General features: G+C 35.5%; 1 protein-coding gene across 1 annotated transcript; it reads right to left on the minus strand.

The window, feature by feature from the left end:
• Window positions 1-1,835: 1,835 nt before the first annotated feature.
• On the minus strand, window positions 1,836-15,343 carry adgre5a (adhesion G protein-coupled receptor E5a). The gene is made up of 19 exons (XM_084088175.1): window positions 15,021-15,343; window positions 12,863-12,952; window positions 12,394-12,543; window positions 12,158-12,310; window positions 11,888-12,037; window positions 11,664-11,786; window positions 11,272-11,315; window positions 11,053-11,172; window positions 9,032-9,185; window positions 8,824-8,940; window positions 8,537-8,724; window positions 8,290-8,454; window positions 6,964-7,158; window positions 6,657-6,874; window positions 6,463-6,529; window positions 5,799-5,890; window positions 5,366-5,534; window positions 5,028-5,123; window positions 1,836-4,602 (listed from the first exon to the last, which is right to left on the minus strand). Exons 1-19 carry the CDS (start codon window positions 15,046-15,048, stop codon window positions 4,561-4,563), a joined length of 2,361 nt encoding a protein of 786 aa, XP_083944301.1. The 5' UTR covers window positions 15,049-15,343; the 3' UTR covers window positions 1,836-4,560.
• Window positions 15,344-16,368: the final 1,025 nt, after the last annotated feature.

Raw genomic sequence — 16,368 nt, forward strand, 5'->3', positions numbered from 1 at the left:
TCAGATGGATGATTAGGAAAGTGAGGAAACTGCTCCTGCATAAAGTGTCTGATTGAAAGAACTGAAGTAAGTGATGACTCGGTAGGTTATACTTTTTAGATAAGAAGGAGAAAGAGACAAACACTCCCTCCTCGTAGAGGTCACTAATCTCGAGAAGGCCATTAGATGACCAAAGGCGAAATGCAGGATTTAAGCTAGATGGGGGAAAAAAGTAATTGGTGAGGATGGGCATGTGAGTAGAGCCTCCATTTAAACCATGGTGTTTACTAAACTGGACCCAAATTTTAAGGGAGCTAGTAGAGTAGAGAGTAGAGAGTGCTTTTCACTGATGAAGTTTCCGTATGCACCCAGGGAGGACAATTGTCAGAATAGATATCCCTGTTCCAAAAGAGAAGCTTATTGATGTTACAGGCCCAGTAATACTGCTGAAAGATGGGAAGTGCAAGGCCTCCCTTAGCTTTAGGAAGTTGTAGAATTAATGTAAGATTGATGAAATTGATGTATATATTTCTATATAATATAAAATTTTATATATTCTATATATTCTCAGACATCGTTGTTTTACCTTTTATTTTTTTTATTTTTTGTAAAGGCAGTTTGACTTAGTCTCTGCACGTTCGCTTTGTAAACACTAGGTCGATACTTCCGCCTATGTCACGCGTGACCTTTCAACATGATTATGTAAACTGTGGCGCATCACAGCTAGTGCAAGACAAACATTTGTGGTTAAAAAGTATAGAAATGTTTCTTTTTTTTTAAAATGACTGATGGTTTGGCTAGATAAGACCCTTATTTCTCGGCTGGGATCATGTAAAGCCCTTTGAAGCTGCACTGAAACTGCAATTTGGACCTTCAACCCGTTGATAACCGCTGAAGTCCACTGAAGTTTGCATTTGTCACTCCTGATAGCAGTCTGCAATATAAGGTAATGGTTTTTGTTCAGCATGCAAAATGCTCCAGCCACTTTCTAGCGCTTGATGCAGAGAGTTCTGTCAAGAGTGACAAATTAAGAGTCATATTTAGATGATCCGGTGATGGAGTCGGATAAGCTGGGAAAATCATGTAAGTAGTTTGGACACGGTGTTCAGCCATTTTGCTGATGCTTCCTTGACTTTTAAACCTTTCAAAGCGTCAGTTTGCAAAGGCAGTTATCATACTTAACCGGTAAACAGCTAGGTCATGGGCATGCCTGTGATGGCTAATGTAAGCGTGATTCTTGATTTTTTCGAGAGTGCTCGAGAGCTTTGAAGATTTTTGGGAATGGCAGGATACTATCAGGTGTTTTGTTATAACTTAGCAACAGTAAGACTTATTCAGTAATTAGAAATTCAAAGTTTGAATGGAATGTAAGGTTTGAGCATGCTTTTGCTGTCATGAAAGTCTGCATCTTCTGTCTGCATCTTATTTTACACGTTTCTCGTTTATGAGTAGACGGAGAAAGAGAGAAGAGTTATGTTAGTATCCTCTGTTTCTTATATTAGGGAAGTTAAAGGACTCCTGGGTTAGTTATGTAAGATTTGTTTGTTGTTTTGGCCATGCTCTCCCTGAAGTTATTTTTCCCTATTCATTATAATAAATATTATTGTTATTTATTATTCTTATGACTGTTATTATCATTTGTGACTAAAAGTTACTTTAGTTGTGTTGTTGATGATCATCCTATTTCTCTCTGGTTATTTTATTTTACTATTTTTTCTTTTGGCTTTTGCTCCCAACCCTAGATAGGCAGCTATGTAACAATACTGGTAGACAGGTAAGACAAAGTGCAGAAAAATAAGATTCAAGTGCAAAATGTAACACTCAACATCTCTATAACTAAACCTTCACAACAAATATCATGAGCCAATTATAAGAATAATTTATTAAACATAATGTGTCATGATATGGTACAAGCAGACAAAAGAAATGATACATAAATAAAATTAAAAATACGTTGGAAAATTTTTTACTCTACCGTTTAAATGTTTGGAGTCAGAAAGGACACATTAAACTGATCAAAAGTGACAGTAAAGACATTTATAATGTTACAAAAGGTTCTATTTCAAATACATGCTGTTCTTTTGAATGTTGTTTTCACCAAAGAATCCCAAAAAACAAAAATATTAAGCAACAAAACTGTTTTCAACACTGATAATAATAATTTAAAAAAAATACTCGAGCAGCAAATCAGTATATAAGAATGATTTCTGAATGATCATGTCCACTTTGCCATCACGGGAATAAATTACATTTTAAAATATATTCCAATAGAATACAGTTATTTAAAATTGTGAAACTATTTAACAATTTTACACTTTTCATTGTATTTTTAAAAAATAAATTCAGCTTTGGCGAAAAAAGAAATAAACCGACCTCAAACTTTTGAATGGTAATATGTTGAATGTTCTTGTTTTAACTTAAATAAATAGAAGTTAAATTCTGGTAAAAGTAGCCTACTTTTTGAGAACTTGTGCAAAAGAAATAATCAGAGACAACATAATGATGACAATCTTTAAAGGCATAATTTTAAAAAATGACCCTAAGGGAAAGAAAAGTTTCCTTAAATGAAGAATCACAAAAATACATTATCATTTCCATAGAAAGCAGATATAGAAATATGTGGCACTTCATCTTGCAAATGAATGCTAAAGTCGATGGTCTGTTGACAATAGGGGTGCGCGATATGACCAAAGTCTTATCATGACATGAATAATTTTATTTCACAATAACTATATATATCACAATATAGCTTGCTTTAAATAAAGTTTTTATGATATAAAAATTAGTTATTATAAAATTATTTTTATTACAAAATGTAATTGAAATTTCATACATCTCATCAACAATTAAAAAAATAAATCACACAATCACATAAAAAAAGACAAGTAAACAGTCAATGATAAAATAGCATTATAGTTATTATATATTATTATAAAACTACTATAGAACAAAGCAGGTTTATTAGGCTGCTGTCACTTTAAAGGGATACTTCACTTTTGGAAAGATGAATGTGCATTTAAAATGGGTCATTTATGTAGAAGAAATGTAAAATTATTTTTGAATTTGGAGCTTTCTAGACTGAGAAAAGCCAGAAAATGTATTTTTGGCTCATGTGGATGAAAGACAACAACTCCCAGAATGCACTTGCTTCGCTGCCCTAGGAGGCCACTAACAAAAGCCACGCCTACCGGTAAGAGAGCGCAGTTTAAAACAACAAGGCTAGGCTACTAGTGAGTCTCCGTGACGACTGACGAGTCTGCCCGGGATTTTGAGATCGCCCAAAATGTCCGGGATTCAGCTTTTGCATTCTACAGTCACCATTCATTATGTTTACTGTGGCGAGCAGGACAAGACTGAGGGCCGTGGGAGAACGATGAGAGGTCGGTGGCGTGATTACCGATGAGCAGGACGCGCTGCAGTCAAAGACTGCAGAGACGCACCGGTCTCGTATCTCTCACGGAGGAGCGGGAATTTTCTTAGCAATGTTAAAACGCACATCAACCGATCACTTGTTTAGCGTTCATGTAAACACTACATTCAGATTCACCAATCGGAATGAATTCAGTTAGATTGAAACAAAAGGTGTGCATGTAACAATGAATGGCGACTGCAGAAAGCAAAAGCCGAATCCCAGACATTTTGGTCGATCTCGACGCCTGGACATGTCCGGGAAAAAGAGGATGGTAACCCCTACTACTCAGCTTTCTCCACAGAACAAGAGCCTGCTAGCTTAGCTTCCAAAAAAAGATGGCTGACACTATGTGTACATTCTGTGAGTGAGATCCCACCCTCTATGGGTGGGTTGAAAACATGCGGGACAGCCCCTAGCCTACTACTGTCTGTAGTCTTTAGCCTCTGGCCAAAAAATCATCCGTCATCGGAGGATTTTTTCCAGACAAAAAATACATAAATCTCTGGTCTCAGGGGGATATGAGGTAGAAAGCACGGTAATTCGAAAATACTACAGGTTTTCTACTAATACAAAGCTTAATGCTAAATCCTGAAGTATCCCTTTAAGAGCGAACAGACTGATCTAATATTCTGATAACTTAAGTCATAAATGACTGTGTTTATTAGGATACTCGCAAAGACGGGCATTTTGACTTATAAGTGTATGTATTTGACTGTTCAAGCTCAGTAAGGCGCTAAAAGGCACTAAGTTCAGAACTGTATGAGCAGCGGCTTTATGTGTACGCGTTCCGTGTGTGTCTCTCAGACAGCGTGCAGATATAACAAATCGAGTCCTCTTCCGCTGCTTATAATGCTTGAACTGTTGAAAACACTTGTTTTGTTTTAATGCTTAAAAACGCATGCAGACGATAAGCTTTGCAGACTGTACAGAACGGCAATGTCACGTGAACATAACCGCGATAGAGACGGTAGTCTAAAATCTCTAGTGGTTGACAAACTTCTACCAGTTAATTGTGTCTACCGGTATATCGCCCGCCAATAGTTGACTTAGCATGACATGTGACGTGAGATCCATAGAAAATAGGATGTGATTTCCATAGAAAGCAGATGTAGAGCGATAATTTGGCACTTCAACTTGCAAATGAATAATAAAGTCGATGACATGGCCTCTTAAATCTGGGATTCACCAGTGTGCTGAGCACTCCTGGAGGCCTGTAAAAGAGTGCAGAAAATCAGATATGTCGTCAAGCTCAAGCTCATTTACATTCACAATCACAACTAGTTATTACAGGAAAACACACAGCTCAGAATGATTAAAATGCTTCAGTGATCATCGCCTCCCTTGAGAAGCTAATGTTTTCTATCTGAACGAGCAATTAGCATGTGATCTCTTATGTCCTTGCAATTTATGGAATGAGGACACTTCAACTCATGCCCTGATACATGAGGATGTCAAAGCAACAAGTAAACACTTTTAATGTAATCAAAATGTTAATGTGCACACGTTAGTACTGCTGTGGCATTTGCAAACTCCACAATGTGACATAAATCCAACAACGGATATGCAGCTCAACCTCTGACTGCATTTCCGCGTAGCAAGAGCTAAACGGACCCTAACTGAGAGCGAGTGCGATTACCTGCGATTTGCTTGTTTGGTTTGAGCCGAACTCTGAATATTTCCTCTTCTGTGGTGCACAGATACATGACAGGAATTTAGCATACTCTTCTCTCACCTGTGGGGAAATTAAAAATACATTTATCACATATCAGATCACAGATGGCTGTGATGGAACTAAATTGCAATTCATTCTAATGTTCATTTTTATGTTCAATTCATTATTCATTATCCCATGTCAGAGTTTATTGTTTATTATTAACTGTCTCAGGCTTTATATTTATTGAGAAAGCCATGATTCCATCATTCCATATTTGTTGCTAATCTGTGTATCTCTGTAGGTGGAGAAACAGGACTCACTTGTTTTGACAGCCAGCAATGCATGATGAACATTAGCACCCCCTGGAGGCTGCTTAGTATAGTGAAGATGTATGACATTGCCAGAGTGTCCTTATTAAACTGAAAACAGCCAAACACCCACATGATGCCGAGGACACACAGCTGAGCAATCGCAGTGACCGTAAATGCCCTGTAGGTGGAGATAAAGATGTGAAAGCTCACTAAAAGCATATTTATTAATGCAATATTAATTCAGCTTTGCATCACAGGAGTAAATTACAATTTATAATATATTCACATAGAAAACATTTATTTTAAATTATAATAATATTTCAATATTTACTGTATTTTTGATCAAACAAATGCCTTGATGAGCATAAGAGACTTTAAAAAACATTTTTATTCCAAGCTTTTGACCGGCAATGCACATACAGGGTTTAAAAACATCTCTCACTTGATTTTGCGTAGATTATTTAAGTCTGGGTTGAGGGAGGAAAATTTTTCTGCCAGCTTCCATATTGTTATGAGGAAGAAGAATACATTAACCTGAAACAAACAGGAAAAACTGTGTTTAAACAATTTATTTCATCCTTTCAATTTCTTTGACAGTCAATTTTGACTGCTGGTATGTGTCACTTTTCAGTAATAGCAGAAACTTTGATGTCCTATTACTTTATAAAACATTTGAAGTACAAATCCCATGGCTTTTGTTATGAGAACAACTCGATACAGTATATTTGATCAACAATACACATATAAGAAGTTTAAATGGAAATAACTGGTTTTAAGTCAACTATATTATTTAATATAACTAAATCAACTTAAATACATTAAGTTATAACAATAAATACTTTTTTATGCTTGAAGTAGATTACAGGTTACCATTTTTTACAGTGTGTCAGCTGTGTCCCAAATTTTGCGCATAAAATTGATTGTTTCCCATTGCAAATAATGGCATTGTGGAAAGCCATTTACCTATTTAATTATTTATATTCTTTTTATGTCTATTAATCTTTATTTTCAAATAAATTAAATAAAATGTCATTGTGACTCCTGTCATTGCCTTTCAGATCCTGTTTTCTAATCTATTTGTGGAAAGTGCAACAGTAGCTACTTACAATAATTATGGCACAAACTGGCCCGTAAAAGCTCCAGATGAAGCCATCTTCAACATTGAGCCAACAGCTAAAGACAAGGGAAAACATCTTAATAACATCTTAATAACATCTTAATTACATCTTAACAACATCTTAATAACATATAAAAAATAAAATAAAAAATTCTGATTAGACGTCAGTTGTCTAAAACTCACTAGCTATCAGTGCCATATCCACTTGAATGCGCTGAGGCTGAAATTGCAACGATAACAGCAGGAACTCCATAACCAGCGGCAATCATATAGATGGGTCTCAGCGTTGTGTTGAAGACCAGCACCACCATACGGAAGAGCTGCACTCCTTCCAGACACATCCAGCAGAACGAAGCCAGGAAGAAATAGTGCAGAACACCCGCAACAACAGCGCAGCCCACCTGAACCACAGCATGAGGAAGAGAACACACAGCATGTTTATGATCAGAACTGTGAACTCATGAAGCCACATACCACGAAGATTACGTACCTCATTCTCAGTGCGGGCGATGCCCACAAGAAACACGAAGTAGGCGATGAAGAGGCTGATGCAGAGGTGCAGGTGGATGGTGTTGCGTGTGCTCTGGATAGATCGCACCAAGTAAAATGTGGCAATGCAGATGAGGAGGCAGACCAGAGACAGTGGCAGTCCCACCCATGTGATCAGACTCAGCTCGTATACATTCTGGTTGAGACAGTAAAACAGATTTCACCTTACGATCAATGTGTGATCTTTGGAAGCTTGTTTCTGCCACGGAATAAAATAAATAAATAAATAAAAAAGGTAATTGTGACTTTTTATCTAACAATTCTGACTTTTTTCTCACAATTGCAAGATATGTCAATTCGAAATTGCAAGTTTACATCTCACAATTCGGACTTTTCTCAGAATTCTGAGTTTACATCTCACAATTCTACGGAGCCCCTAAAGCAGGGGTGTCCAAACTCAGTCCTGGAGGGCCACTGTCCTGCAGAGTTTAGCTCCAACCCCAATTAAACACACCTGAACCATCTGGTTCAGGTGTGTTTAATTGGGGTTGGAGCTAAACTCTGCAGGACAGTGGCCCTCCAGGACTGAGTTTGGACACCCCTGCCCTAAAGGGACATGGTGATGGAAAAAATATGAGATGGGAGGAACAAATTTTCAATGCTTTTTGCGTTCTCTCACAAAAGTTTTGCATTCCTCCGAGAAACTCTGCGTTCGCTCGCAAAAACTTTGCTCACAAAACTTTTGTGTTTCATTGGGGAACACGAAAGCCTTGACATATAATTTTACCTCCCATCTCATATTTTTTCCCTCATCACTATGTCCCTTTAGGGGCTCCGTACAATTCTGATTTTGTCCTCTCTCAGTTTTACATCTCAGAAAATTATGAGTTTATATTGTGCAATTACTTCAGAATTCAGAAAAGTCAGAATTCCAAAATATATAAAAAAATAAAATAAAAAAAAAAGTAAAAATTGTGAGATAAAAAGTTACCTTTTTAATATTTTTCTATCCTTCAGTATATGACCTATGACCCTTACCCATAATTCTATAATAATTCCGAAATAACTGTCTTTTTACACTTTTTAAATAAAAAAAGTCACTTGGACCCATTTCTCAACACTTCAAATCTGTAGGAGCCTTAGATCTGATGCTTCTGTTATAGATTGCAGGCCTACAATATAGTATCACACTTCTTAAATAGTATTTATCTTTTAACAAAATCTTTAGTGCATGCTACAGATAATGATGGTGACATTTTGGCTGAGAAGTTTCACTTCTGTGATGAGCTCAAGGTGTGATATTCTAACAATAGTTAAGGGTACAAACCCCAATATCATAGAGAGCCATCAGCACAGCGAAGCTGCTGAGATGATTACAGGAGCAGACAGTCTGGACATCACTGGAGCTCACTGTAGTGCAGCCTTCTTTTGACCATGCGCCCCCTTCCAGGTCAGGATCCCAAAACACACAGGTATGATTCTCATTTGATCTCTGGAGAGAAATATGCATTAACAATACATCACATTGGTGGAACACATTGTATGTGGTACATTAAGAGCAAACTGTTCCATACCTCCAAGTGAGAAAACTTGAGAGTTACTGATTTCTTCAGATTGGCAGTCTCTGTGTTACTGACAGTGGCGGTTAATACTTTTGAATTGATCTCGAACCTCTGCTTTTTCTCTGTCTCTAAAGGGTTAAAATAGTGGTTGAGTGTTTTTCCCAGATCTTTGTAGCTGAGGAGAGCTGCAGTCGTAAAGCCTGGTTGATGCACAAAGACAGTAAAAATGTGTGTGTAAAAAACGTATGGTCATATACAGTACATTACATTACTCTCTAATTGTGATTAAGAATATATACCGAGGTATGGATTTCCTGTTGCTGTTTCCCAGTGGGATGCAAACTGTGTACTGTTGGTGGATATACTGAAATCACCCTCAGGTGGAGAACTGCCTCTTTTTACCAACAGCTCCACCTCTGAAGGACAAAAAACACATTAATAATGTAAGAACAGACTGAAGTTGTGTGCTGCTGAAGTGTAATACTTCAGTTTAGACCTGTTTCTTACCAGTTTTAGTGGCTGATCTCTTAGTCTGGCCTTCTGACAGCAGAGGTCCTATCAGTTTTAGCATGCTTTCCACAATATTAAACAGTGCTGACACTTCATGGTTAGTACCTTGGAAGCCATCACTAAGCAGAGCATCTAAAGCCCTCAGAAAAGCCTGTGTGGGTAAAACGGGACAGATTTGTGTATCAAGATGAGGTTTGAGTATAAGCACTTATAATATTTGAGCTGAGCTGTTTTAATCAGAGATACTTTATTTAATGTATGCAAGGCTCTTTAGCACATGATTGTAGCATATGTGAAAAAGAAGTATACTTAGCAAACATTTAAAAGAGTACTCATTATGGAAATAATATGCTTTAAAAGATTATACTTCAGTGTGAACTAAATGTTTTCAGACACTTAAGTAGTGAAAATGTAGTTTAAGTTTATGCTAGATGCAATTAGCTGAAATTTAGAGTGCTATTTTGACCCATTTAAGTAAGACTTTAGTCCATCTTTAAACATAATTTCATAATTACTTCTGTTGTCTTTGGAATATTGTTAAAATATACTGACAAGAATTTGTGAAAAAACTAAAATATACTTTAATTAGTGATGTCAAATTGATTAATCGCGATTAATCGCACCTAACATAAAAGTTTGTGTTTAAGTATGTGTGTATATATTATTAAATTTACATATATATATCATATTATGTGTGTGTGTGTGTGTGTGTGTGTGTGTGTGTGTGTGTGTGTGTGTGTGTGTGTGCGTGTCTGTGTATGTACATATGTGACCCTGGACCACAAAACCAGTCATGGGTCAATTTTATGAAATTAAGATTTATACATCACCCGAAAGCTGAATAAATAAGCTTTCCATTGATTTGAAAGGACAATATTTGGCCGAGATACAATTATTTTAAAATCTGGAATATGAGGGTGCCAAAAAATCGAAACATTGAGAGAATCGTCTATAAAGTTGTCCATTTATGTTCGCGATTGTGCTGCATTCACTCACAAAAATATTTTTTATATATATTTACAGTAGGAAATTTACAAAATATCTTCATGGAACATGATCTTTACTTAATATCCTAATGATTTTTGATATAAAAGAAATATAGATAATTTCGACCCATACAATGTATTGTTGGCTATTGTCACAAATATACCCGTGCTACTTGTGACTGGTTTTGTGATCCAGGGTCACATATACACATATATATACAGTATATATGTGTATATATACAGTATGTATGTGTATAAATATGTGTGTATACAGTACACACACACACACACACACACACACACACACACACACACACACACACACACACACACACACACACACACACACACACACACACACACATATATACTGTGTATAATATATATATATACACACATTTGCAAACACAAACTTTTGTTAGATGCTATTAATCACGATTAAACAATTTGATAGCACTAACTTTAATGTTGTTTAAAGTTTTTATTAAACTTTTTCGATTGAAACTTGTGTCATATATTTATAAATATATTTAGAATTTAGTACATTTAAAATATATTAAATGAATAATGTTATACTGAACAACAGACTACTTATATTCAAATACTTTGCAGTCGCACATCAAAATGAGTGTAATTTTTTTAAGCGTGACAAAAGATTGTTAAAACAATACTAAATGTAAATGATTTATAGTGTATTTTTAAGTTATTTATTTATTTAAAGTTATTTTTTTTACTTATTTATTATAAGTTAAAAGAAGTTAAAAGTATTTTTTAGAAGTTATTTATTTTACTTTGAAGTAAAATTTTTACTTTTTAATTATTACAAAGTGCACCTTTCAAAAATGCACTTAAAAGTTAAGAAACAGTCATGAAATTGGATTTGCTTTAAGTACACTTAAGTGGCTTTTTATTTAATTAATATTATATGATCTACTTTTAAGATTTGAAGTACACTACACGCGCACATTCTTTTACAATCACACTTCTTTTTCACAAGGGTATACATAAGTATTGTATTTTACAAGGTGTCACCTCCAGAAATTTTTCTCCATCCACTTGTGTAAAATGCTCCTTCCTGACAGACTCATTCTCACTCAGTCCCAAACATCTGTTGGTCATCAGAGAGACAAGCTCTTTTAGCTTTGGAGATGCCTACACAGACAACACAGAGAAAAAGAGAGATCAGCATTCTAGTTGATAACGAATGACTGTAATATTCTGTATCAGTAATCTAGTCAAGTTGTGCTGTACCTGGGATGCTTTGCTCTCGCTTATAAATGTGTTACACTTAAGCTCTGAAAAAAATTCATACAACTATTAAACAGCATTGCAGAAGAAACAGTGCAGCTGTGATCACAACTGATATTCAGACCAACAGCAGATTTAGTGTGTTTGCATAACAAAAAAATCTTTATTAAAGTCAAAAATATTATTTAATATCACTGAATCAACCCAATACATACCAACAAAACTAGTTAAATTAGGGTTAAATCAGGAAGAAAAACTAACTTACATGTTAGACACAATATTTCCAATTAGTTTGTCTATTTTGCATCAATTGTGTGCTATGAATGTTTGGAAAGCATGAAATTTAAGAGATATTTCGGAACCAAAAGGATCAGATCGTAACAGAGAACACTAACCTGTGCATTTCATTTGTTTGTGACCATAGTTGGTGAATCCTGACTTGCACACACATTCATGGCCATCTTTGCTGTTTTTGCAGATTCCTTCTCCACAGATAGATTTATCAATGTCACATACACCTTTAACAACATGAAAACAACATGTTGGAGAAGGATCTTACATTTCTCAAAAATAGTTTCAATGTGTCAAAACTTGGACTTTACAGTCTTAAAGGACCTACTCATGCAGGGTTCATCTGGATCAGTGAAGTTAGTTTCTCCTGACTTCAGTCTGAAGCCCTCAGCACAGATGCAGTAAGATGCACCGGGGGTGTTATGACATGTTGCATTTATTCCACAAAAACTGGGATCATCCTCGCATTCATTTCTGTCTGTAATTTAGGGACAGAAAATAAACAAAAACATGTTACCTGAAAACTCTCATATTAGACAAAAAACAATGTTGCACAATAGTTGGCCACAAAATGTCTATAGCTCAAATAGTTTCTTACCGATACACTGAACTCCTTGTCCTGCAATAAACGTCTTGTTCCCATTGCTGGAAACGTAGCCAGTTTCACATGTGCATGAATAACCTCCTACATAATTACTACAATTTGCATTAGGACCACAAACAGCACTTCCATTCGCACATTCATTGATGTCTGAAATGAGAAGAACAGAGATTCAGATGTTGTTTCTGCTGCACAGAGGTCATATGAGATGCATCATATCAAGCTCTCTTTACCTTGGCATTTAGCTCCATTCGCCTGTGTGAAATTGTGAGTTGGTGTGAACCCTTCTCTACAATGACAGTAGTAACTTCCAATTGTATTGGTGCATATTGCATCTTCTCCACAAATGGGTGGTGTAATAGTAGACTCACACTCATTTTCTTCTATAGGGATGACAGAAAATGTATGAATAACCACAGCACTTTTTCTTTATTTTTGGTTACAGTTTATTAATGAGTGCAGATTCAGTACATAAATGTGTCCTATCTGCAATATAATTTGTAGCTATTTTTTAATTACAGCTATTTTTAAAAAATAATTTTAAAACTATATCTACAAAACTTGATTATCATTTTTTTTTTTTTTTTTTTTTGTGGCCAGTATAAATGTACACGTACAATCCAAGTAAAATCATGTTGAGCCCTGATATTGCTTAAAGCTCTTGGAAAAGAGTTGTATATCATGTTAGTCTTTTATCCATACCTACACACTTTCCAGTTTTCTTTTTAAATCCTTTCAAACATTCAAGTGTTGATGTTCTCATGATGTTCTCTGTCAGTGCCAATAGAAGACCTATAAACACAAATAAAAACGGTCTGTTACTGTATGTTTAGTGTCTTTGATGTGTAGCTTGATGCACATACAGAGGTCCAAAGGTCTGAGACCACATTGAAAATCTCCCTCTCTCTCTCTCTCTCTCTCTCTCTCTCTCTCTCTCTCTCTCTCTGTATATTTTTTGGTGAATATATGGATATTTTTTTTTTTTAAATATATATATTAACCTGCAAATAAACAGAACACAATACTAAGACATTCTGATATTCATGTTCATTTACAATTCAACTTTTTACTCTTCAAGTACTTATGTAATGAAAACGTTTGTATTTAATACAAAATAGAAGCATTTTCAGTAGTGGCCTCAGAATATTGGACATCACTGTAAATGAACTGTTTGCAAACATTGGTGCCACTGAGCATTTAACAGTCATGCATTTCAAACTATGTCATGTCTTTGCCTGTCTAATCATATAGATAATTCACAAAATTGCCCTTTATGTATCAACCATAATGGCTAAATTGCAATTCACTGGGAAAAACAGTCAGAGAAGACAAAGTTGGAAGAAGTATTAAAAAAATAATAATTCTGTTCATCTAATGCTATTTCCACTCATTGTTCATGACAGTTGCATTAGGATGATGGCGATTCAGGAAGTATGAGTGCTCTGGGTGAGGCGCCGTGCAATGCTGTATCTAACAGATTTAACTTAAACAACCAGCACTCAGACCGACACACTGTCACATGCTCTGACCACAGGCAGGGTCACCCAGAAGACTCTTAAAACGTAGTGTAAGACTTTTTACAACCCACAGTGGTGACTCCACCATAACCTAGGGTGTGGTCTTGCTCATTATTGTGCAAGCATCAGACAAACAATTGTTTTATGATTTTGTTCTTATTCTTTTCAGCGTAACAGAAAGTTTAATGTAACACCCCCGCCACCCCCCCCTCCCCCCCTCCCCCCCTTTTTAGGGTGGTTTTTCTTTGTTTTTATTCCGCCGTCCCATCATCCTGGGCCTCTCAGCTGTGAGGACAGATTAAAACACCTTGGATTTCCTGTCCTGATTCGGTTTCCGCCAATATTTTCCCATTGTCAAAATCAAAGCCACGCAACACCAAGCTTTAAAGGGATAGGTCACCCAAACATGACTATTCTTTTCTGTGGAACACAAGGAAGATATTTTGAGAAACGTCTCTGAGGGCTTTTTTGTCCAAATTCTGTTGAACATAAAATAATATATTTTGAAGAATGACTTATTGGTTATGAAAACAGTTTGATTACCAACATTCTTCAAAATATATTCTTTTATGTTCAACAGAAAAAAAGTCATACAGGTTATGTATGTGACAACAGGTATATGAGATTTCTCTTAGAAGAAAAGGTTCTATATAGAACCTTAAAGGATTCTGTCAGACGTTTCATATAACCTTTTATGGGGTAATTTTCTGTGTTTAGTTTTTTTTTTAAATTACATTTTATGAATTAATCAGCTAAACAAACTTTATCAATAGAAAAAATTATATAACCTGTTAAACATGAAAGTAGTACGCAAACATTTAAGACATTTCTCCTTATATTGAATTTACTACTTCTATTTATTTACTATTTCAGTGTCTTTGAAGGTTCATCACAGTGTTTGCATATATAGCAGTCCTTGTTTCACAACAATCTCTTGCCCAAAATCATGTACTAATAACCAGACCTACTTCTGATACTTCTTTTATTTCACTTCACAGTTGTTTCCCAAACACTTGAACGTCTTAAGACTATGAGAACCAGAGCAGAACCCTCTGCTCTTCTCTATTCATCACTCACATTCATCTGGTGCTTTCCAGATAACTAGGGCTCACGGACCCTGATTCACACAGAAACTACCCCATTGTGACATCAGTTTTTCCTATCTGTGGCAGTTTCCTCTCATGGCCATTTGCTGTTTCTCTATTTTTAAAACAGCAGCAATTACGCAGTTGTTGGCAGGGCAACGTTTGAGTTAGCAAAACCACACAGTGGCTCCATACAAACATCTGTCTCTACATTGATCTGTGGAAACTTCATTCCTAAAAAGAAAAAGTGTGACTCACCCAGACTCAGCAGATACATGTTCCTCATGGTCGAAGAGTGAAAGAGACTTACAAATTAAAAAATAAACGAGAACAGCTTATTATTTGATCCTGATCAATTCCATGCAAGAAAATTCTTGAGACTCTTCAAAGGTCGTCTTTCTTCAGGCTCCTCACCAACTATCTTCTGTTTCTATGCAGGGCTAGACTTTTCACTTTTCTCTCACTATCTAGAAAAAAACATAAGTTTTGAGGCTTTTTTAATTGAATGCCTCCTTTTCTTATTCTTGCTTCCCAGAAGAGGTCTTGTGTCTTTCTCGCTGACTCTAAATGTTGAAAAAGCCTGAAGTGCCTGTTAGAGTTTTGTGAGTGCAGTCCAGCCCCTTGCTGACACTGAGAGGGAGGGAGGCGGGGGAAACGTTGCCAGCTAATATAACAATAAAATTAAAATAGGCTTCATGGTGTCAGTTTGGTGTTGTTTGGTCATAATACTTACGTTTAATTGGTTATTTAATTTTATTTCTCGTAATAAAAAATGTTTACCAGCTTTTTAATTCATACAATTTAACAAAATAAAAAAATTAATGAAAACAAAATTAATTCATTAAAACTAAATACATAAAATATTCCCATGATGTGAACCCCTATATGAAGCGCCTGATAGAAACCTTTAAGGTTATATATATATATATATATATATATATATATATATATATATATATATATATATATATATATAAACTTTTCTTCTGACGTATTAATGCTTATAGATGTATAAAAAAATAAAAAATGGGCTCAATAAATGTGGCTTATTTATGTTTTTGAAATATTTAATATAAATTTGTTACAGTGTAATCATACATTTAAGTAATGAGTAAAATTATTTAAAATGTACTTACTAAAATGTTAATTATACAGTCTTAAATACTTAGAAAACCCTGAATAATCCCGGAAACTATATGCTGTTTAACACTGATGATGCATGTGTGCATTTGTACGTGTTACTTCCTGTTTAGAGGTTGCTATGAAGAGCGTTCTGCTGTGAAGGTGTCAGATAAAGGAGCGTTCTGCTTTCAGTGTTGATGTTTCATCACACATGCAATTTCTAATGCATACATGTTTTTGGTATTGTTTTGGGTTAACAATACTCTTATGTTCCTCCCTAAAAATGCTTTAACCGAAATAACCTTTAGCCTGTATTCATATCAGAGGTTCCTATGGGAATGTTTGTGTGACAGATTTAAAGTCACATTGCGCTGACATTGTCCAAAGTTGAACAATGTCTTCTGGTTGTATTCCTTTGGGCTAGATTCATGAATTGGACAAGTCAGCAAGCAATGTCCCAGACCCTTTTGTGTAGTGTTGGTGT

Source organism: Abramis brama (assembly GCF_963993115.1).
Source record: "Abramis brama genome assembly, chromosome: 1".
In the NCBI taxonomy this organism is placed as follows: Eukaryota; Metazoa; Chordata; class Actinopteri; order Cypriniformes; family Leuciscidae; genus Abramis; species Abramis brama.